The 24,760-nt window shown below is 30.6% G+C and overlaps 1 protein-coding gene across 3 annotated transcripts in view; it reads left to right on the top strand.

Moving 5' to 3' along the window:
* LOC105330245 (uncharacterized) overlaps positions 1–21,438 on the top strand; it is a 31,605-nt gene extending 10,167 nt beyond the window's left edge. For 2 of the 3 annotated variants that reach the window (XM_066087830.1, XM_066087829.1), the window contains 30 exons: positions 315–427; positions 3,913–3,958; positions 4,097–4,330; positions 4,559–4,633; positions 6,761–6,847; positions 6,936–7,097; positions 7,323–7,406; positions 9,137–9,288; positions 9,382–9,427; positions 10,574–10,807; positions 11,175–11,249; positions 11,497–11,616; positions 11,811–11,978; positions 12,505–12,588; positions 12,789–12,904; positions 12,994–13,042; positions 13,877–14,113; positions 14,207–14,281; positions 14,622–14,723; positions 14,919–15,077; positions 16,099–16,182; positions 16,294–16,370; positions 16,452–16,524; positions 16,630–16,860; positions 17,162–17,236; positions 17,349–17,456; positions 17,542–17,715; positions 17,802–17,885; positions 17,982–18,073; positions 19,622–21,438. In XM_066087830.1, coding sequence (XP_065943902.1) covers positions 315–427; positions 3,913–3,958; positions 4,097–4,330; positions 4,559–4,633; positions 6,761–6,847; positions 6,936–7,097; positions 7,323–7,406; positions 9,137–9,288; positions 9,382–9,427; positions 10,574–10,807; positions 11,175–11,249; positions 11,497–11,616; positions 11,811–11,978; positions 12,505–12,588; positions 12,789–12,904; positions 12,994–13,042; positions 13,877–14,113; positions 14,207–14,281; positions 14,622–14,723; positions 14,919–15,077; positions 16,099–16,182; positions 16,294–16,370; positions 16,452–16,524; positions 16,630–16,860; positions 17,162–17,236; positions 17,349–17,456; positions 17,542–17,715; positions 17,802–17,885; positions 17,982–18,073; positions 19,622–20,906 — 4,701 coding nt within the window. In that variant the 3' untranslated portion in view covers positions 20,907–21,438. The remainder of the gene's footprint in view (positions 1–314; positions 428–3,912; positions 3,959–4,096; positions 4,331–4,558; positions 4,634–6,760; positions 6,848–6,935; positions 7,098–7,322; positions 7,407–9,136; positions 9,289–9,381; positions 9,428–10,573; positions 10,808–11,174; positions 11,250–11,496; positions 11,617–11,810; positions 11,979–12,504; positions 12,589–12,788; positions 12,905–12,993; positions 13,043–13,876; positions 14,114–14,206; positions 14,282–14,621; positions 14,724–14,918; positions 15,078–16,098; positions 16,183–16,293; positions 16,371–16,451; positions 16,525–16,629; positions 16,861–17,161; positions 17,237–17,348; positions 17,457–17,541; positions 17,716–17,801; positions 17,886–17,981; positions 18,074–19,621) is intronic. The other variant, XM_066087831.1, reaches the window with a different exon arrangement.
* Positions 21,439–24,760: the final 3,322 nt, after the last annotated feature.

Here is a 24,760-nt window from a genome sequence, read left to right as displayed (position 1 = left end):
ACTTAATCTTTTTGAGGTTAGGTGGGAAGGGGGTAGGTGTTTTGCCTAGTAACATTATCATAATATTTTTTGGATCAGGTATACTCCAGCTTTGACATTAGTACGTTAAATTTCATTTATCATGAACAACATGAGCAAAATGCCATCATCGAATCCTCTACATCTAGATGCCAATAAAATGTTTAAAACTCCAAATAAAGTTCCAAATACAGATCTAGACATGGGGCTAAAATATGTTAATAGAAATACATGTTATGTAATAAGAATAAACCATGAACGTAAACATAATTCAATACTTTTTTCATTTGATCCAGATCGTACAATTTACCGTGGTTGACTTTATCTATAGCCAGATGACCAACCAGAGGTTCCCTTTTGCACTTATACGGACATTAGTATCGATAGTCAAGAAGTCAGCATTGGCACGGTAAAACTCACAACAATGTATAAAGTAGATAACTGTAAATTGTTAATTACAGTAAGGGTTTCAAAACATGATTTACTTTGACTATTCAACAAACAATGGCACAGACTTGTGTTATAACACTGGTCTAAGGTCACATACCCAAATCATGGTCATAGACGTGGCTATAACTCAGGGTTGTCCTGTTTTAGACCAGTGCATGGACTGTTCCTTGTTCAATTGTTTTACATTTTGAAAACGATTCATTTCTAATATGGTAAAAATTAAAAATAAAATCTATGAGGTTCATTAAACCTACGGAAGCGTATCGGGGCTAACAATTGTTAGGTTTCGACTTATAAACTGTCCTTCTTGTTTTCGAATTATCATCATATAAAGTATAATGACCTCATATTTATACAAATGTACTGAATTTAATCTTTTGATGTGTTATAGTTTAAATCACCTTATTGAAATCTATTAGTTTTATTGCTATCTACGTTATTGACATGACAAACAGGGGGTCTAAAATCATGTTGATTTAAGAACGTGATTTAATTATATGACGATAGAAATTTAGACAAAGAACATTTAAATTATCGCTTGATAGTAATGTCAATATAAACATGCTTTCAATTCCGGGAAACATTTTGGAAAAATATTGTTATCGAATGGCGGGCGTGGGAGTTCTGATGGAACGTCACCTCACTCTGTATCAGTTGGCACAAGTAGACTGACATTAACAGTTTGACAAAAAAGGACAGTAATCATTTTATAATATTTGCAATTCAGATGAGTATTAAATTTGTTATCGTAGTTGGAGAGCCGCTGCATGATCTATATTTAAGCAGTTCGTTATGATCATCTGTATTGGGTTACTCTCCATTAAAAATTACCAACACGAGTGATATGATGTCCGTAAGCTTTAATTGAACTTTACCTGCTAAATAATTAAATATATATGTAAAAAAAAATAATGAAAAATAAATTAAAAACTTACTTTTATTTTCCAAAAACCAGTCCGAAATAGCAAAAATGAGAGTAAGGAGGTGGAGAGGCTTTGGCGGATCCAAGTCAGTAGGAGTTTGCATCAAAATATATGCTTGGAATGAAATGATATTGAATGATTATTTAAGGAGTGAATATATTTACTGGAAACTAATTTAGGGTATACATAAAAATTAAGATTTGACAAGCAATAAATGCAATGAGTTAATTCGTTTCTTGAAAACTAGATTAAAGTTTTGATGGATAGACGATTGCAAAGCACGGCCTGTGGTGAGAAAACCGAATAGTACTTTCCAGAACGGGGTAATCAAGGAGGCGAGTTGACAGGACGAGTTAGTCATGCATGGCAGGCTGATACCTATTGATCGGCAATCTTTAGCTTATTTAAAAAAACCTTGATAAATAAAATGAATTAATTTGATACGATTTTAGTTTTGATGGAAAGAACTTTCCAGAATGGGTGCCGAGGAACGCGGTTAGACTAATTAAGGTCATGGCGAAAAGTGAGAATCGAGTTAACCATTGGGCAGATACTTTATATCCGACAACTTTGGTTTAAAATATGCAAATAAATATGCATTCACAAGCGTTTTTCTTTTCATTTTTTCATAAATTTTTAACACAACAGATTGAAAGTAAACCTTATGCATTTTCGACCTAAACTGATAAACGATGTATGCATAAAACTGTGAAGTTGAATGGGTGGGGGGAGGCAATTTTTTTCTTCAAAACAGTCTTTTATCTGAAATCCTTATATGGAACAGTGACAAAAATTATAGTGATATTTGACCTAAAATACAAGATTAAGATATAAACGACGCACTAAATACAGACTCCCTGGTTTGAAATTAAATAAAAAAGTTTGCTATTTTTTCCAGTCATCTGCAACAAAAAGAATTAAGCCACATTCATGTATATTTCATCCATTTCAGTCTATATTTAGCAGCTCTGACCGTTCCTCTTAATATCTAGCCCTACTGTTTTTATTTCAATTTTAAAGAATGTGTTTTGAAATCAATTAAAAAAAATGGACGCAGTATAATTGTACAAAATATGGTTGTATATATTAAGCACTGTGTCATTTTAATGTGCAAAGTGTCAATCCCCGCGCTTGCGCGGGATATCATCTAGCTATAGTGAAATATGAGTTTTGAGACCGATCGTAGAACATTTAAACTAAGTGAACCCCTTTACATACTCAAATAGTATTATCCCCCCAAAATATAGTTTTTTTTTTTACATTTGCCAAAAGAAATTATAAAATAATTGTATTTGATTTTGAATAATATTATGAATGAACTCATCTAATAGGTGTTGCATCTTTTCATTATCATGATTTCATGCGAGTCTTTCCACATTGCGAATAAAGAAAAGACTCACAGCAAATCATGATAACGAGAAAATGCAACGCACATGTAATTACAATGTAGTTCAGTATGCTTAATTACATAATAGCATTTGAAAATGTAGTTAGATTATATTTTAGTTTAAGAGAGAGGGTTATTATGCAATGAAATTGCTCTAGGGTCTTGTAGTATCAGCTTGTAAACAGTTACATAAAACAAACCCCATTGATGGGAGAGCATTGTAACAAGGTGATTATTGAATCATGGTCATTATTTTGGGATAGGACTGGTCATGTTTAACATATTTGGATGCTTGACAATAAAAAAAAATTATGATTTTGAGAGTTTGATTCCTTTACTGTGGATTGAATTTCGCTAATATTTGTTGATTACTATTTTTTGCATAGGTTGATGAGTACAATATTCCGCAGAATCACTTGTATGATAAATAGATGAATACTATATCAATACTTTTACTTATGATTCTTTGTGGATATCCATGAGATTCCACATTATCTGCTAATGTCAGTCTGTATGGCTGTTTCCTACAGCTAGCTAGATTTAGAATAAGGTGACGTACTATTAGAAATCCTGCATCCGCGATATTCATTCGATGAAAACATGTTCGCAATATATTCCCACGTAATGAAAACAAATTTACGTCAATATACCTATAATGTATAAATTTCTATTGTTCTATGTAACATTTCTCTCTCGATATGACTAAAACTCATTCTTAAATGATTATTTTTAACCCGTATTTTTGGAAGTACATATATCAGATAGCAAGAAAACTGGTAAAATTACAACAAAGTGATATGTTATGTAAACTCACTTCAAAACAATTCAAAATATTTGCACAAATAAAACAACATAATAGTTTATATGTTGATAAGAAGATAAAAAGTATGAACATTTTTAAGTTATAACATAACAAGTTTATCTAAGCGGTTTTCTTTTAGAATATTAGATGATAAAAAAGGAATATGCAATGAATTGTAACAATAGATCTATAAACGCTATTGATTAAAGTTATGTTAATATTACATATAAATTTAGACGACACAGAATATATACACATATTTTACGATGGCGAGTTATCAATCTGCAATGCCATTTTCAAATTATTTGAAAAAATATTCTATTATCTTTCAGTGACCGAATGTTAGTTGTGGCGAATATATTAAGAATTCTCTCATGTGTAAGTATCAATAAAAATTATATTCTATAAGATGAAAAAGATGTTAAAACTAGATATCTATGAAAATATTGTATTACAAAACAGGTCGACAATGATGATGTTGATTATAAAAGTAATCAGCTATTTATTCTTGCACAGATTTCTGGACTAAGTCTTGTTGTGTTAGGAACGATGATTCTAACTGACACTAAACTTACTGGACAGGAAGTAAATGGACTCTTCGTATTCATTTACATACTTGGTGTGAATTTTCGGAACATTATTGACGGATTTGGTATTGCTATGATTGTTCTTGGTTCCATTGCATTTATACTTAACAGTCTAGCTATCATTTCTGACGTCATTCTACAAAGCAAGACCAAAAGCAAACTGGTGAGCAATGCTACTATACACAAATAATATCTTTCTTTTGTTTAGATTTTGACTTTTTTAAGGAGGCTTTCATGGTCAATGTATGAATAAAGAAATGAATGTTATTAAATTTTAAAAATAAACAACCCTTGAAATATTATTTAATTTCTTGATTTCATCTACGTATACGAAAAATTTGTCCACCTAATATAATTATACTTGTGTCAATGAATTTTTTTTTCCTTGAAGATAACATTTTTGAAAGTAATAATACTGATTACTGAAGTGACAGTACTTGCGATTGTGATTCGTTTCGCTACAGAGGTAATATATTCCTTTTTTCAGTTTGATTTTATGTGTACATGTACATTTTAAACGTAATCAGATCCCAATTTGAGTAACAACTAATGGAAGTTAAAAAGTCATGTAGTACTCGATATCGCTTCATTCAGGGCATCAATGTTATCATTTCAGCACATTCTGCAGTCTATATTTCACCTGTGTAGATAGATCACTGCAATGTGTTTTCTGTGTGTGTGTGTGTGTGTGTATATATATATATATATATATATATATATATATATATATATATATATATATATATATATATATATTCTAAATACTTTTTCCAGTGAAACTCTTTTATATCACATGAATATTAAACTTCTGCAACAGTTATTGTTAAGGGCAGGAGTGTTACCTTTTATGTTTAGTTCCTATTTTTACTTCAAAATCCAACGACTTATAAGTCTTTCGTTGAATACAGGGCATAGATTTTTCAAATACATACGAGGGTTGTTCGGAAATTACTGAGACATTTTCTCTTATTCTTTTAGGAAACAAGATAAACCAATGAAATTTCACAAAAACATAAATCAGGATATTATTAGGAGTTCATTAATGTGAAAAATTTCTTGGCCATGGCATGATAAGATCATTCCTATTAAGCGGATAAACAAGTTCTGTCCTCGTCAAAGTGACCCAGCGCAACCGCAATCTTTCTACAACGTCATTTTCACGCTTCTCATTACTCCTGTGTTTAACACATTGCAAACAAATGGAAATAAGACATTCTTTTATTTCTCATCTTTTGTTTTCATTTCAAGATGTCTTCATTTACATTTTCTCTCATTCTTGATATTTTGTGGCAAAAAATTCGAGTTATTTCTACCCGAAAGTCAAATTACTGTGAATTTCTCCTGCAGTCATTTTGTACATATTTAAGAACTGTTGCAAACAGTTAGTGGGTAAAAAGTACTTGCTGTTTAGTCCCCTTGTCTGAATTCTAGTTAAACAATCAGTGAAAAAATATGATGAACTGAAGCTTTTTATCCCTTGTCATCCTATACTTTTTGTTTAAGCAGTTGCGTGCCCTTTTAAAAAGGTCTTCTTCTGAGATTCGCTGCGCCGTCTTGACGTCTTGACTTGTATAGTCTTTGTCAGATTTCCATTGCTTGGTAAATATAGTTGTACCATATCCGTATTTCAACTCGAACATTAGTGAAACTTTATCAAAAGTTAGTCGAAAAAATAGCAAAGTAAATATATTTAATTTGATTTCTTTTATCACTAACTGTAGGTCTACGGACACTTAGAATGTATATATTTTAGTTTTTAATCTCCGAGTTTATGCCTGCGCCGGGTACACCGAACATCAACTTGTTTATCTACCGTCGTAAACAAAATAATTTATTATTTTTTAATTATTACTTTGTTTAATTATTGTTTGGGGATTCTTTAAGGTCAAGATCTAGTAAATGATTCAAGAATGTCTTTTCGGTGCTAGAACCATTATGACGTCATAATTGATTTGAAGAATATTTTCCCGTACTTTACGGCTTTATAGGAATTATGTGAAAATTTTAGCAATTTCTTGGCATTTTATGTTAAATCATGGGAAAAGTAATCCCGGTACCTATATTCAATTTGACATCGTTTTTAAGAGGAGGTCAAGAGTTTGTTCAATGTCGTTTTTGGAGAGACTGTAGGCTTTCTAGGTATATTTTATTAGTCAAAAATGGACAAAACTCCGAAATTTGTTACTTATATCCTTCATATTTCATAGAAAATGGTTGTTTAAAGCATGATTTTTCATTGTGTTTACCAAAAAGTTTAGCCCCGGTACACCCTATGACACAAAGGTATTATTATGAAGCATCATTGAAAGAATTTATATCTTAAATTTCATGAACCTGCAGGCACCTTTCATTTACTCGATCTTGACCTTAATGTTTATGACTATTTTCACCAAAATTCTTCACATAAAAAGGGAAATATTCAAGTTGTCTTAATAATTTTCGGACAACCCTCATATTTATGTAATTTAGTAGATTTTCACAATAATGAATTAGAATACAATATAGAATACTATGTTTGAATACGTAAATATTTATTAGCAATAACTTTTAAGTTACCGAATTATAATTTGTTCAAAAATCTTTGTTATAATAGGTTAACACCGCTCTGCGGTACAAAATGGCAAATCTATTACGGAACTTTGATTACCTAAACAGACCATGGCGTATATTTTTTGGAGAAGTAAGTAATCAAAATAAATACTGACCACAAGCAGAAATAAATTTCAACTGGAGCACTTGAGTACAATGTATTTCATGAACATTTCCAGTTAGAATGCTGTGGCGTTGCCTCTTCGAATGACCTATGTGATATGATTTCCGGAACAACGTATTGTAGTAATACATTACCTTACACCTGCTGCCATCATAGCCTATACGTTACAACAGAGAGTTATTTATACAGAAACAATGTGTGCAGCAACCCAAATACCGTAAGATGTTGGCACTTTATCACTTATATCGTTTTCAACAGAGACCGATTTAGCAAAAATTGATTTACTGATAAAAAATTATAAATTGTATAATAAACCACAAAATAGATTAATCTTTTATTCGCTCTTCCTATATTTAAATAAAGTTAAAGGTGGAAAGGGCTTGTGTAAACTATATCAAAATACGTTTGGTATTAATTTGTTTTAAAATAAAACACATTACAGCCTTGCTTGGATTTAATACTTTCCCAGTTAAGAATCTACTCTACTGGATTTTTTATTGGAATATCGTTCTCTATCGTCTTTGGAGTAAGTATATACATATTTATATAGAATACAATATTTAATTCCATTTCAACAGTTCATATTGTTTTGCCTCTTCATTGACGTGGGTTTGACTTTTCATCAGTGATTCTTTTATTCAAGACCGGGTATATTGCAACATATTTCTTGAGTAATATCATAATAATAACGATTCCATTGTGTAAACGTGATAATTTTAATTTCATAACATATCTTAAATAACGAGATACGCATTGATGCACGCATATAAAAAGGCAGAAAACCATTCGTTTTTGGAAACAAAAAAAATTGTCTTATAGGTGTGGATTTGAAATGATTGTTTTACATGCAAAATCCTTTCACAGACATACATACAGACCAAGGATTTCAGACTAAAATTTAAATACATACAATGTATTATTGTTTGTTATTTATTGTACAATATTATATTTCAAAGGATACTTAACTCTGAAGAATAACTTAACATTTTTGTTCAACAAAGAAACATAAGTGTCTTCCTTATTTCGGAAGTTGCTTTTGTACAAGCTGAAAGGGTATCAAATTCCATAATTGAGTTGTCACTAAACGTACAATTTATCATACCGGATAAAAAATGACCACCTTAGAAATTTTTGTTATTAATGCTTTTCGCATCAATTTTAATATGATTTTTCAAAGATGACCATAAAGATAAATTATTTTAAAAAAAAAGAATAAGTAAAATATAACAACACAAAAACTTCACATGGGTGAAATACCTTTTTAGATGATTCCAAGAACCATTTGATCAGTACTCGGTACGTAAGGCAAAAAACCAATAGGCTTTCCTTTTTGTATTTCTATTTTTTTAATTCTGAAAAAACATTAAAGAGATGATAACAGTATCTTAAACTGTTCAACCAGACGCTCTCTCTCTCTCTTTCTCTCTCTCTCTCTCTCTCTCTCTCTCTCTCTCTCTCTCTCTCTTTTAATGCGTTGTATAGAAGAAACGTCTGGTTGAAGAGGCTTGTTCATAATATCTATGCAGTTATGTTCAGCTAAACGTTTATATCATATAACCGACCACCTTTTGGTGACCGGTAACAAATTCAAATGCGTTAACCTTTACAAATATATTTTGCATATGATTTGCATGCCAAAGATTGTTGATACTTTTTCAAGAGATGCATTTAAAATTTTGAATACTGTCTTACAAGATTATTCTACTGCTGAAAGAGATTTCAGCTTTTCAAAACTATACTATTTATATTCCCACAACCGTTTGCAAAACTCGTCTGATTTTTTTATCAGTTCCATAATATTATTGCTCAAACTCGCGTCAAAATTTAAAGTTGTAAATACAATTTCAGGAAACAAACGATAAAAAGTAGAAATTCTTAACTAAAATTGTATCAGCTGACCTTATTATACATTGTTTGATGTGTTCATAGATGATATCATTAATTGCTACATTAAACTTATGGTTTTGTATATACATGTACAACTACTTAATGAACATCACATCACGTCGCCTCAATTATGATCATGCAAGATATACACGAATAAAGCAATAATTTGGGGGGTTTTCCCATTTCGCCTTAACTGTAATAGTTGGTATTCCCATTTTTCCTTGGAAGGCTATAAGGTATTTTTTTTAAAATTAGATTCTCAATGCTTTGTGTACTCATTTTATTCACAAATATTTGAATATACATGCATTTAACATTGCTGACCTTGCTTTTTAACAAAACCAAAATTGTTGATTCCTCTGTTTATAGATTTTATGTATCATATTCACGATTTTGCATACCCGGAGATTAAACAGCCAGGATTCCAATGATAAAACAGGACTCCAAGATAATTTCAAAGATGAATTGGTAGAAAGTATGCAGCTCAGTTCCTGTAAAAATGTATTACATAAAATTCTAAAGTAAGAACTTCAAATTAAAGATAAATCTTTATATAAAGTAGAATATAATTTTTGTTAAAAATGATTGGTCAATCTTACTTTTATCTTTTTCAGATGGATTTTTTCAAAGGGTGTATTCATAATTTTAATTATATTACTGGTAAGTTATCATATATTTCTTAATCTATTATTTTTGCTATGGCTTGCACAATCTTTGTATCTGAGTCAAACCAAAATCATAATACAATATTAAACATTTCATAACTAATTCTCTTTTTGAAAAGCTATGGGGGCTTCCTAAAATTAATTTTACGGCAATTTTCTCAGCAAAAATTTTGATTTGACAGTTAGTTTAATAATAAAAAAGATAAAATTCTATTACATATGTCAGCGGCCCTTATTAACGCAATGAATTATTGAAAGTTTCCAGGATTTTGATAATGAATATAAATGAAACATCCTTATAATGCACAAAGCATAAATCGTGTTTTAATGCCATAACTGATGCATTGTCGATTTAATAGCGAGGTTCGCTCTGGTTTGTGACATTCCCCTTTCAAGGAAAAAACAATCTGGGTTATTCAAAGAACAACGAAATATATGCATATGCAAATTCAAACCAAACAAGACTTGTTTACATATCACGTGACATTGTTTTTCGCAAGTTTCTTGCAAATATAGGTAAAACTAAACAATTAAGAGAAATATCAGATTTAAAAAAATCAAATTACTACATGTATACTGTTTTCGCATGAAAAAATGTTAATGGCATACATATTCCCGTCGACAATGCTTATTGAAATATATACAGTATCACCTTGCCTGCATGGTTGAGACCAGTGTCACTACCAAAGGTTAAGTGAGTTTAACACCAACAACATCAGCTTTAATATTAAAGGAGAAGGTGAACTGGAAATTTTAAAAGTTACATATGAACGCAGTGGAGGAGATAGGGGTCTCCTTTCAGAAATAGATAAAAAACAAAATACACTGACCAGTTGTAAAGACGGCTCTAAAAGTAATAGTCTACGGGGATTGAATGTAAACAGTGTAACCCTACCACAGATTATGATGTATACTAGGGTTTCATTAATATATGTTGAATACCAACTTTCGTGGATTTCTGTTTAGACGATCCACGAAATTCAGTTTTCATTGTAATGCAATTTCTATTAACATTTTGTATTGACAAGATCATTGGCCACATATTTACGTGTTCTTGAAACTGCGATTTTCACTTTATCCACAAAAATTAATACCCTTAATATTAATGAAACTTAAAGTTATTTTTTTCAATTTCTTACAGCTTTTTTCGGTTGGATTTTTTATTGAAGGATTTTTTCTTCTGTACGATAAAATTTTCGACCATGAAATAATCAAGGATGTTCTCTGGAGTGCTTTGACATTTGATGGATTGTCCTTTAACCACATTCGAGAGTCCCTGTCATTCTTTATGATTTCGTCCTCTCTTGTTATTCTTTTTGTTGCCTGTATAGGATTCTTCACACTGAGAACAAACTCTAAATGTCTCCATGTGTTTGTAAGTAACTTTTATTGTGTTCTTACAATCGATTACTATAAAAGAAAATTATCTTCTTGAAAAAAGATATGTATCATATTTTTTCAACATCAAGAGAACATTCATTACAATGCACCATTTTTTCTTAAATGATTTCCAATATACAAAATAATGAGACGTAAACAAATTGCTAATCAACAAATGCTTCGATCTTTTGATAGAAAGTCATAGTAAACTGTCTACGTATTGTTTGAACAACCCTCGTATGAAATATTTTTAAACATTCAATCCAAGATTATTTGAAATAACAGTGTGAACAATTGATTTTGAAGTAGAATTTCAAACAATACATTATCATGTATGAAGTTCTGGGTATTTTTTATTTCAGCAAATAATTTTAACTGCCATTTGTTGCTTATTGGTGGTAGTTGGTACTGGTTTGTGGGGGAAAGCTAAAGATTCGGTGAGTAATACGGTTAAACTTTCGTGATAATGCCTAGATTTACACTTATTTTCATGTTATTTGCATTTTGTATTATCAATAATATTTGATATTTTAAAAATGGAAATCCAACATTTCTTAACTTGAAAGTAAAATATTTTATAAATTTTCAGTTTGTGTACCGGTATTTCTTTTAGAAATATTGTGTAGTAGAAAACAGTCTTTATGAAACCATTATAATTTTCGTCATCATATATATTTTTCATAGATCAGCTACAAATTGGAGTACGAAATGTCCGTGTTTCTACAAAGATTTGGATATCATGCAGACCTCTCTTATTTATTTACAATTTCAGCTTATGGGGCTTGGAGTCACTTATTTGCAGTGGTAATAATCATATATCTTACTCTTTATTCTAACTGTTAAACACGAAACATTATTTACATGTAGATAGATAGATAGATAGATAGATAGATAGATAGATAGATAGATAGATAGATAGAGAAGGGGATAGAAATAAACAAAACTGTGTATCATTAACCAAAATGTTTTTTTATAGATGTAAATATCTTTTATTACAGGCTGAATGCTGCGGAATATATAGTTATGCGTACGGAGAACTTTCACAATATGTGTCCCCTAATCAGATCCCAATTTTCTGCTGCAAAGAAAATCCGCTAACCGAACCTTATAGTGAGACAAATGTTACTTGTACGAATTTACAGCAGTGGGATCTAAATCATGGAAGTGTAAGCATATTTTTCAAGGCATAACAACATTAGCAATCGTTTAAAAGGAGAAAATACTGTTTTATACTATAAAAGTGAATTTTTCCAATGAAATTTAAGAAACAACAAATTTAATTTATACACGTGATATAGCCCATGAATAAAAATAAGTATGACACCAAACTTTTTTCAGCATAAGGTTGTGATTTAATAACATTTTGGTAATAAAGTAGTTTAATAAGAGGTGTGTTCAGAGAACCCACGCATAAAATGTGTTGTATGTTTAGAACATTTTTGCGAGCGCTCTCGGTCATCCACCCTTCTAAAATACCTCTGGTTAGCATGTCTTTGATATGTAGAATCGATTATCTCTAAGCAGAACTATCAAAATGTGTTAATCATTTCAAATTTTAATCGGTATGAATTGAATCAAAAGCAGAAAGTAAAAATTCCTGTGTAAGCAAAATTGCCTTGATTTTATATGAAAAATTTTGATTTGATAATACTCCAGTGGTTTTTTTTTTTTACGATCGCTTTTCTTTTGCAGACCTGTAAAGATGTCGTGCTTACAAGATTAGACAAATACAGCAATGCATTCTTTGCCATGTCTGTATTAACAATTGTGTGTTTCGTAAGTTTCTTTTACATCCATAGATTTTAATTTATAAATGAATTATAATTTTGTCAAAAAGAGATCAGAGTTGAAAACTCAAGTTTGATGTTCTGTTTTAGCTTCTTTTATGTTTGTTTCGAATGAGACTGTGAAAAACAATATAAAAATATGAGCTTTGTTTGCTGCTGTTATATGATTTTTGTTTTCAATGTTTGCAGATTGCCCAGATTTTGCTGATATTACACAAACTGAGGAAAACAGAATTAATACCACTTATAAATGATAAATATGTACAAGCTTTCAAAAACCTATTCAAAATGGAAAAAGGATTAAGGTAATTAAAATAATATTTTTTTTAGCTTGATGAGGGTGTCATTCAAATATACAAATATACACTTACTTTTTTATATTTTTTTTCTGCAGAAACGTATTTGTCTTTGAAAAGAAAATGATTTTTCCATCCATCACACTGGTTAGTAAAATCTTCATTCACAAGTTATCTTTTTCTAATAGCATTTAAGGTACCTCACTACGCCCAGACTTATACTTTTCAAGACACTATGTCACAAGATGGCGATTTAAATGTTTTGTTAAACTGTTTATATCGTTCGATTCGGTTGTATATCGTCGTAGCTCAGTGGTTAAAGTATAGTGCTTCTGAACCACAGTTCATGAGTTCGAATCCGCGTGGAGTTTTTGTTTCATATGTTTACTGAATTAAATTTTCGAAAATGTAATTTTTCATCAAAGTTGCTTCTTATCCATTATGATATCTATCATAATCAAGTAATTCTCTGCTGATTTGAGAAAATATTTCAAGGTGAAGTGAACCACCTTATTTTATAGTACTTGCCGTGAAAAATTATTTATTGAAGTTTTAAAGATTATGTTTCATGTGTTATTTTTAACGGATATTGATTCTTACCTTTTTTCCATTGACGCCAATATTTTATTTTTTTAAACATAGCGCTACTTTAAAGCTCAAATCATTCAGATAGAAAATCTCAAACAGTTCAAATTAATTATTTAGATAGAAAATTTCAAACAAACTCACTTTAATAGATTCACACCAAGAAAACTACTTGACTTTTAATTCTTATAATTTGTACTTCTTACTTTGCAGTGTTCGAAAATCGTCTTCCTTATAAAGAATCGTCAAACGTTTTGATATATTTAGGGTTTATTCATATCTAAATTCTTATTTTTCAACTAATAGTTTCTATCTTTTCATGCAATAAAAGAATAAATTGGCACTTTCATTTTGTTGTATTTTTTATTACACTTAAAATTTTAATTTTTCTTGAAGTTATCTGCATTGGCAATGCTGATTCTTGGAATTGTCATGAAGCATGATGACAAGATGACTGGTGAAAACGTGTACAATGTGTATGCGCTTCTGTACTTTAAAGGCGTTAACTTTACGGATATTGTTGAGGCAATGTACCTGATATTTATTGTTGTCGGTACATTGTCTGCGATCCTAAGCTTGGTCAAATTATCGCATGTATTCAAAAGTCTTCAATCTAAATGGAAAAATAAATGGGTAAGTATCGTGTTTTTTGTAATCCACAAATTGTATTCTTATTGAAATGTATTAATTATAAAAGATTTAACGTATTTTTCTTGTTGTTTTTAGTATATTGGATGCTTATTGATTCTGATAATCACAAAACTAATTTGCATTTCTCTGATGATACCGATCCGCATTGATGTGAGTATTATTTTCATACAAAGTTACAATATGACAGTGAGCAGTTATTTTATTGTTGACATTCGAAAAAAAAATTGTTTAAGAAGGAATAAAACTGTTTACTGTCTTTACGTAAAGTTAAGGAAACCGGATGGTCATCAAATTAACCGTGTAGCCTACCTTACAATTTTAACCATTATTTTTAAGTAAAGAAAGATTTTTAAATATTCAGCCTCAAAGTTTAAATATACTCTAATTTTTTGTACATTATTAATCAGCAATAAATATCGTCTAAAGTACGACCACCCATTAATTTTAATCGATTAAATTCTTTGTGTAATATTTTTCTTTTTTCTCCCAGATTGATGCAAATGCACCGTATCAACTTACAAACATGGATAGGCAATATCGGAATAATCAAAATTGGGAATTACCAGGATTTCTAAATAGGTTCTACTTCACGGTGAGTGTTTATCTGATTAAAAAGACATGTTTTTAAACGACATTATAGATATTGTAGGTCTTTGACTCGAATTTGAATTCCCCCTTTTTATTTGCACGAATTTTAAATTGTTTAAGATACTAAATGTGTTTTAATATGTACTCGTTTCAATGAAATTTTACTTCCTCTTCTATGAAATTCGTGCTTTGTATCTAGTTTGATTGCTGTGGAGCAGATGGTCCATATGAATTCAGTTATCTAGAAGGCACTGATGGGTACTCGGGTAGAACTGGAGCTCAGCCATACGTGTGTTGTTATGGAGGTTCTCATCTTGATGAAAGAAGTTTGCTGTCTAGTATTAATTGTGAAAAGAAGGTAGATTTTAACGAGAAAGGTTTTCCGGATTTATAAACATATAAGATATTCATCTAGAATATAATTCGCCTGAACTTATTATTTGATTATTTGAAACAATCATTGTTCTTCTAAACAATTACATAAAGAAATCATTAAAAACATTTTTATCACATTATTATACTAGTGTGTACATGTATAACGTATAAATAAAAAAACTATTTCGACAATGGGAGCAACAGCCTATAAAAATAAATTTGAAGCTTTGATTACATTTTATTAATTAATTGATTATGATCATTGCATTATTTTGCAGGAAATGATTTTGTATCAAATGTTAACATTTATGTTATTTGAATAACAAGATGATATCCCGCGCGAGCGCGGAAAATAACACTTTGTTATTTAATGGGCTTTGTATTTTTGTACACATTTTTTGTATATATTGTGCCCAATTTTTTTCAGAATCGTTTTCTTAAACTGTATTTTTGCAATATTTATTATATTTAAAATGTCAACACTCAATCGCATATGCAAGTAAATACTCAAGAATTCTTTTTTTTAAATCGGGGGAGAAGATTTAGTGCGTTGTATCTCTTGTCTAAAATTTATTCTTTAGGGAAAGTTTCACTAAAAATTTTAACATAGTGCATTATAATGCCTATATAATTGATTTGTCAACACAACCTGTTCATACTTCACAAATTAATATAAAATACTACTAAAATGTATGTTATTTAAAAACGCGAGGACAATTAGGCATATTTATTTGTTTTTTAAACCAATTTAAGATATCTGTCCGATGTATGATGAGCTCGCCGTGCACTTTTTGCCTTTAGCGAAACCGCATTATTTGTTACCCCTTTCTTGAAAGCTCTTCCATCAAAACTAAAATTGCGCATTTAAGAAACAAGTTGGCTCAATATAATTTTTCAAACATTGTTAAATCTTAATTTCTGTGTATACTCTGAATAAATATCCACTAAATGTATTCACATTGAGGTATAATAAGTTTTAATAAATGAACTTCATTTTATCACAGTCATGTACGCCAGAGTTTCTCGACAGTTTTGACAGTTACAGCGACGCTTTCTTAGCCATATTCTCCATCACTGCAGTCCTTGAGGTGTGTAAGATAAAAATCTATGACATAATATGCAATTATAAAATAATTTAAACAAAAAATGCAGCATATATTTATCTATCATTTATTTCACCAATGCATATTTTTTTTCAGATCGTCTGTTTTGTGATAGAAGCAAAAAGCATCGCGTCTGATCTTAAATCAAAATTTAAGCAACAGTTTGTTCTAAGGTAAAACACAACGTGTATCATATATGATAGATATGTCAATATTAAATGATGTGTCATATTTTTATTATGAATAACATATAGTTTCTTATTATTCAGTTCCAATGAACACAGAAAAAAAATTAGAATAGGAATTATAGCATCAGGGGTGATTATGGTAAGTCTTGTTAAATAATATTCTTTTAGTTTCTGATAATTTGGATTCATGTTAAAAGTATTGAATCACGAACGAAATGACAAACTAAATCTTTCAATTTGTCAGCTTGTCGCCGTTGGTCTCATTGCGGAGGGAGCAGCACTTCGATATGACGCCGTGTTCTCTCACAAGCAGATTGACCTTATTTTCAGCGCCATGTCCATGGTTCATCAATCATTTAGTACAAACCTTCTTATCTGGAGATGGTTGATGGTAGTCAGTGGAATTCTTCTCGTATTGGGATCCTTCAGCACTATGCTCCTTATCCGGCGAAAATCTAAATTTTTGCATTTGTTGGTAAGCACCTACTGATTCAGTTGATTGAAAAGCTGCTTAAATCAGTTAAATATCTAAATTAAAAAATAAAATTCAAACTTGTGAAAAATAAAGTGAGTTTGTTTCATTTCGATATGATATTTTCATAGCTACTTTTCTCAATAAGTTAAATTTGCATTTTATAACGCTTCATGATATTTACTGGATTAAAAAATCTCGGAAGAAAATAATTTTACATGAAATTTATTTAATCTCTACAGAAAATATATTTACTTGAAACTATATTTAGAAATCTATTAACATACCATATTCATTTTTGTAGGCACTTGTTTTTCACATTTTCTGTGTAACATTATTAGTATCCGCGGTGGGATGGTGGATAGCCGTTTATGTAGAGGTAAACATATATTATTCTCATTGAAATTTCTGAATAAAAAGTTCTTAATATTGGAAATAATCGTACAAAGATGCTTTTAAATTATTTCATTTAAAACGTTTTTTCCTTGTAGGGATTTCCAGATGTATGGTCCTTTTATTACCCATTCAACATTTATTCTTACTTGGTATCTGGTTATGGCTTTACAATCAACGATGCATGGAATAGTCTTTTTGTAACGGTAAGTGTTGTAAAAGTGTAATGATAATTGAAGAACTACAAAGTAAAATCATTTAAAAAAATATTGTTTATTTTTTCCCTTGCAGCTAGAGTGTTGTGGATATCACTCAGGAATATATTTTGATTTCTGGAACACATATTTCCAAACTTCGTCTGGGTATTCCACACCATCGATATTTTGCTGTCATTCAAACCCACTTACAAAGACCTATAACTATAACACAGGCTGTACGTCAGATACTTCATCACGCTACACTGAGGTAAACATTGTCTTCGATATATGATTGGTTGACTCTATTACATGTATGAATTAACTTAAGCTGTATATCTTGAATTGTATTTGTAGGCCTGTCGAGACAAACTGTCACAACGACTTCTAAACTACAGTATATTCTTTTACGTCATGATGTCAGTGTGTCTGATACTAGAGGTAACATGTAATTTTAGTTTCATTTCAATTTCTAGTGTCTCTAAAAGGACTTAATAAAGTTTGGAATATATTTTTGTTGGGTTTTTTTTCTTCTAGGTTCTTATGATTGTGTTACTGGGGATTCTTCTTAAGTACGACGAACCTTTCTCAACTGACAATATTCTTAAAAATATGTGTGTGCAACAAAGGTAATAAAATGAATTTTGGATACATTTTTACGTTGTATAAAAATTGTAATATCCTCATTAAAGTAGATAAAATGTAACGACTTTTGATAAACAACATTTTATTGTTTTGGCTTTAATTTTCTTCTGTTGTTGTGCATTCTGCATTATTCGTATTTATTCAAATATCTGTTGTTCTTCCCTATAATTACCATGCAAGATTATCTTCAACAAATTTTGTGGGTAGCATCTAAGGAGAGAAAAAGGGACAAGTAGTTTTGAAATGTTGAGCGTATGTAATTTAAAAGATATACAATACTTCTTTTTTAACCATTCTTGTCTTCTACTGGACACTTAACAGATAATAATATAAAAAGCACAAATATATGATGATCAAGTAGAGGAGGCCTCTACTTAACCTTTGAAATGCTTAGATTCAGGGTTAGGGGCTCTGATGTGAGTGTAGGCTCTATATGAGCTCTATTTTTTTCACAATATAAATATGCTATACGTTCAAAAATCATTTGCTCTTCCCTGCTGCTCACTAGCTCATTGGCTGCATATAATTAAAAAGACCAATTTGATGTCATCCATATACTGTATACAGGGTTATATTCGCCATGTGTAAAAATCGCAATTCTACACTTCCAAACAGTTTGTGGTTCAGGTGTTCGGGAAAAGAAATTCTATTGGCCATATAGAGAATATGCGGTGGTAATTTTTTATTTAGTAATCAAACTGATTGATTTTTTTAGATTGAGCAATTGAGGAATATAATGAATTGTGAAATTCATTACCCATGAACATGGGTGAGGGGTTTCGGTTTGCTGGTTTTGATTACACAATGTGCAAATGTGCATATTACCAGGAATTTTGATTCCAATATTTTTTTTTTAGGAATTTCGACCCTTTTGAACTTTAAATTAAAATCTTCATAGCTGCCTTAGAAAAGATAATTGTTATGTATATTTGCAGGAAGTTGTTTGCATGTTATTTCCTTTTTTATTATTTTGTGCATTAATGCATACCCTGCCATTCGTTATGTGTATCATTGTCAAGTAATAGGGGAGCATGGGGTATGTGAGCTTGCTCACTTTTTCTTTCATTCTTAATAATGTAATTGATGGGTCATTTGAAGAGATGGATTATAATATGAATTATAGAGATCTTTCTGAATTTATTTAAATGACAGAAATCATATTTTAATAACCTTTCTTAGACTTCTTGTTTACAATTGCTTATGGAAAAGGAGTCATGTATCTGTGACTATGTCTCCCTGATCTGTTCTTAGGGGTTTTCTTTATTCAAATTTCAATACATATATTTAGGTCAATGTTTCTTCAAATTCATCGATTATATTCTTAAATGCTCTCAAACTCCATTGATACTCATTTCTACATGAATTAATAAATATTATTTGATTACAGCTGTTTTGTTTAGGTATATTATAAATATGCTAATAGATACGTTTTGAAAGAGCACAAACACCGATTAATTTTAAGCATAACATTTTCAAAGTTTTAAGATGTTTGTAGCGTCAGTTTATACATATATAGTGCATTTTTCCCACAGAAAAAAGAAAAAAGGTGATTCTAATAAGGAGACTGAAAAAAGTATAATTCAACAAAAAGAGGAAAAGCTAACAGAAGACAAAAAACATTCTAAACAGAAAAGAGACATAAATAGCAGGATTAGAGAAAATAAAGTGAGGCCCATGGATACAGAACCCGAGAGTCAAGTAAAAGTTGAGAACAACGGCAAAGACAGAATCAGTCCAACTCAACAAAAAAACGAATGTTTAGCAGATCGTTCGGAGCATTCTGCACGAACAACCAATGCTACAAATAGGAAAAAGAACAAAATCAGTTCGTTGTCACCTCATCCTCGGGATATTCACGAAAGGCCTACATATTCTGAAGGTGAGGAAGAAGTCACCAACAATGATAAAGAAAGAAGTCTCAATAAACAGCAAAACAAAGATGAAAGTCAAAAGAATTTAGAATCCACAGGAGAAAACCAAATTAAATGGAACAATGACAACGACAGAGGAAAAAGCCGTCCAGTTCAGCAGAAAGACGAAAACTTAGTAGATGGTTTGGAGTATTCTATATTCACAGACGAAAACAGTGTGATCGGGGCCAATGAGAACAAAAACAATCCGTTGTCTTCCGAGGGTAAGAAAGAACTCACTAACAATACAGAAGAAAAAAGTCTCGATGAACAGCAAAGAAGGGACAACCTTGAAAGTCACGAGAATTTTGAATCAACCGGAGAAAATCGTATTAAAACAAACAAGATCAACGACAAAGGAAACATCAGTCCTGTCCTACAGAAAGATGAAAGCTTGGTAGGTGGTTTTGACTATTCTACATCCACAGACGAAAACAATGTGATCTGGACGAGTGAAAACAATTCGTTGTCTTCCGAGGGTAAGAAAGAACTAACTAGCAATACAGAGGAAAGTAGTCTCAATAAACAACAAAACGAGGACGACGTTGAAAATCATGCGAATTTTGAATTAACCGAAGAAAATCGTATTCAAACAAACAAGAACAACGACACAGGAAACATCAGTCCAGTCCAACAGAAAGACGAAACTGTAGTAGATGATTTGGAGTATTCCACATCCACAGACGAAAACAGTGTAATAAGGACGAGTCAAAACAATTTGTTGTCTTCCGAAGGTAATAAAGAACTAATTAACAATACAGAGGAAAATAGTCTCATTAAACAGCAGAACGAGGACAAGGTTGAAAATCATGCGAATTTTGAATCAATTGGAGAAAATGTTGTTAAATCCAACGAGAACACCGACAATGAAAACATCAGTCCAGTCGAACAGAAAGACGAGGCTTAGTAGATGGTGCGGAGTATTCCACATCCACAGACGAAAACAATGAGATTAAGACGAGTGAGAACAAAAACAATTTGTTTTCAAGTGTTCATCGGAATTATAACGAAATGTCAACAACATATTCTGAAGGCAAGGAGGAAATCCACGAATATACAAAAAATAAGTCTTTTAGAACAGCAGAACGGAAACAAAGATGATGATTTGGAATATTCATATAAAACTGAAAAAATACTATTATTTATCAATTAAAAATATTTAATTATCCCCAGATCATTTATTTGTCAAAAAATTGGTTCTGAAAATAGCAATACGGAAACTTTGAGTAAGCGATGTTGCTTTGTATCACATATCTTTATATGATATAAAGGAATGTTCCATATATTGTAAAGGCATTAAATATACTTATTACATGCTGCACCACATAACATAATTGATGTTTTTCATTTAAATTCGTATTTTAGTTAAGACTTTATTGTTAACATATTTTTTTTTGTTTAACAAGAAAGTATAATTAAACAATTAAAAGTCTTAACAATTTTTTTTGAAAAGTATTTTTAATTCTAGTATACCCGAAGCTTAACTCAACAATAAGGGTCAATGTGCTTCTTTCGGTGATATGAAGATTTTACCATGGCCTTATTCCATTAATATTGCAAATCAGAGATAAATTGCTTTATTTTGTTTAAAATGAATTTTAGATCGAAACAAAAACTTTTTCTACTTAAAAAGTGAATTAAAGGATTTAACTGTCAATACAATTTTCTTTAAGTCTCAAATTTTAATGTCGATTTTAACAGGCTGGTAAGACAAAAAAATCTGAAAAATTCATAGTGTGAAATCATAATTATAGGTCAATTATGAAAACAACTAGATATGAAATAAGTTGATTTGAACAAAAAGTAAAGTATTTCTCTTTTGTTCTTGATACTAAGAAAAATTGGCTGTTTTAGCTAAACTGAACAAAGGAAGACTATACGGAAGGACATGCGATATTTGCGAATATAAATCTTTTAAAAGAACATAGTTTTTCTTTCAATTGCAGAAATTGTCATTATTCATACTGCAACTTTACGTAATTGCGTTAAATAAAAGTATGTTGTTAACAAGAACGAAAACGCTTTTATAGGCGGGGGTCATCACGATTCTTGATTCTCCATACGATAATGAGGACACCTACTTTTATACTGACTTTATACATTGTCAGCGCATGTTTGTCCATTTTCTCCGTTTAATAGTAGTTGTATATTTGCATTATCTAAGTTATGTCAATGCGAGATAATTAGACAAACTTAACTTGCGCTCATGGTTTAAATCAGAAAAAAACTTGCTTCTTCTACTTTTGCTTTCTCTGTTGTACATGTAACCAAGGTTTAATACATGTTGAATATGATAATTCGGTAACTTTGTGAATACAAAATTCTATCACGTGACGTGTAAAGTAGCATATTATGTGCTAGATAGGACAATGTTTTAGAACACGTTAAGTTGTCAAGCATTGATTTAAAGTCTTTTGTACTTACATGGGCGTGGTATTATTGTTGAAAACATAGAAAATACATGTAGTACACTTGTACCATATAGAATAAAAATTCCTATTGTAAAAGAGTGATCATATAATTTTTAGCCGGGCTCCGCTGAAAGCAGAGTCCTGGCTATAGGCAGGCAAATCGCCAATGTTACTTTAAATAGCACAAATTCAAAAGTAAACAAAAAACCGAACAGCGTCAAAGTTAAGCTTCCGCTATACCAAATAGTTACACAAAGAGCCATGTTTTGTCAAAAGTGTTGGCATTTTGTTTCTTTTTTTTTTAAATTGTTTTGTTAAATTTCGAATAAATTGTCTATCTTTTTTAGTTTTCTTATTAATAACGTGTTTTTAAAACATTTTGGACACATACAATGCGCATGAATTTCCATGAACTACTTTGCTGCGCGATGAAGAAATGGGATTGAATATATAATGCTTGTTGCAAAATTCAAGGCAGCAACTGTTGAACTTTTTAACTTCTACTGGACAGACATATTTTTGTTAATGGTCGCTTACAAAATTTGGCTGCTCTCTGACGCTTTGCCGACATTAAAAGCATGAGAGAGAGAGAGAGAGAGAGAGAGAGAGAGAGAGAGATTGAGAGAGATTTTCAGTCTTTACTACACAATATGCATAAAGACACACCAAAAGAGCCCGGCTTTCAGTTCTTCAGTACTTTGATTTATGTATGGAATTGCCCCCCACTTTTTCTCGCAGCAATTTTTAAAAATTTACATATAGAAAATTGAATTATCATGGAGTTGCCACCCCCCCCCCCTCCACACTTTTTGGGAGTATGTAAAAAAATGATATGAAAATAAGGAAAGGAGGAGTGAAATTGAAGTTGTATACTACGCCACCACACCTGGAGTACCCCTAAGAAAATTCTTTGATATCATTAGATTGCCATGAAGACGGATTTGAAAGAAATGTTGACTTGTGAGATAAACTGCAAATTGCACTTATTAGACCCTGATTCCCTTTGTGTTTGTTTTTATATGAATAAGTGACAACAACAAATGTAAAATATGACAATTCTACTGAAAATTATTGCAAGACAGCATAAAAATCTAAGAAGTCAGTATACTCGTCTGAATAGTTATGGCAGAACTATTCGACTATTGAATTATCTAAACCAATGAATACATTATTTTTAACCGTCGAGTTCGTCAATAGCGGCCGTCATTGACTCAGCTAATATTTGCAGGTTTCTCTGTCTATTGAATAATCTTTTTAAAAGTATTTTCTCATGTATTATTCAATAGATAGACCAAAAAAATTAAACCGAACAAACACACAGAAAAAAAACGCAGTAACTGCAAAGTCAGACAGTTTAAGAACCAGTTTGATTCAGATATTGCTGCAGACGATTGTAGGATTAGGATTCATTTTTATACAAAGCAAGATTCTTAAGGTAAGGTAAAGCAAATAAAATTAAAACAATTGAAAAATGAATTATAAAGTGTCACTACGGTGTACTTTTGAATATTCCAAAACAAATTGACACTTGATCTTTATAAGATTACGTTTTAAGAAGAAATAGTTTTAATTTCCGTTCTAAATTCAATTTGTATAAAGATGTTTTTCATCGACTGGTATTAATAAAAACACATTGTGACATAATATTAGAACCGTTGACTTTCTAGTCCTTTCAAACTCTTTAGATGTATATCGACCATAATCATATCAATACCAACCAGTTCCATTCGTTTTTTAAAACCAGGAAGACGTTTACATTACCTACAGACAATTCACACAATTAAATGACATCATTTTTATTCATTCTTTAATTTTGAAGTCACAATGTAGTATATTTCAAATATTTATTGCTTAAAAATTGATCGCTGAACATTGTACTGGGTTTCACTTAGAGTTTTCTTCGGTTTCAAAAATCCCCAAAACTAAATCTATTTTTAGTCGTTTAAGTGGATCTTTATTCCTTTTTTGCAACATTCACTGTCGTCTCTCTGCTCTAATATATATATATATATATATATATATATATATATATATATATATATATATATATATATATATATATATATATATATATATATAAATTGATCTATTACTTTGTTTGAATATGTTAATGTTGATGATCAGGTAACAAATTACACAATTTGCATATAAGAAGTCGTAACAGATTTATAAACTGTATATAATTAATATCTTAAAGAACTCGTGTTCGAATCAATTCTGAAATCTTTAGACGTTGATAACAAAATCTTTCGATATATCTTGATTCGTTTGGATATAATGATCATTAAGTAAAAGGATGTTAAAATATGCGTCAGTTTGTGAGATTCTAACTTCTGTCAAAACTTTGACA

The sequence above is a fragment of the Magallana gigas genome, chromosome 6, assembly GCF_963853765.1.
Source record: "Magallana gigas chromosome 6, xbMagGiga1.1, whole genome shotgun sequence".
Taxonomy (NCBI): domain Eukaryota; kingdom Metazoa; phylum Mollusca; class Bivalvia; order Ostreida; family Ostreidae; genus Magallana; species Magallana gigas.
The sequence above is the reverse complement of the archived record's forward strand: the minus strand, read 5'-3'. Positions and strand labels throughout refer to the sequence as shown.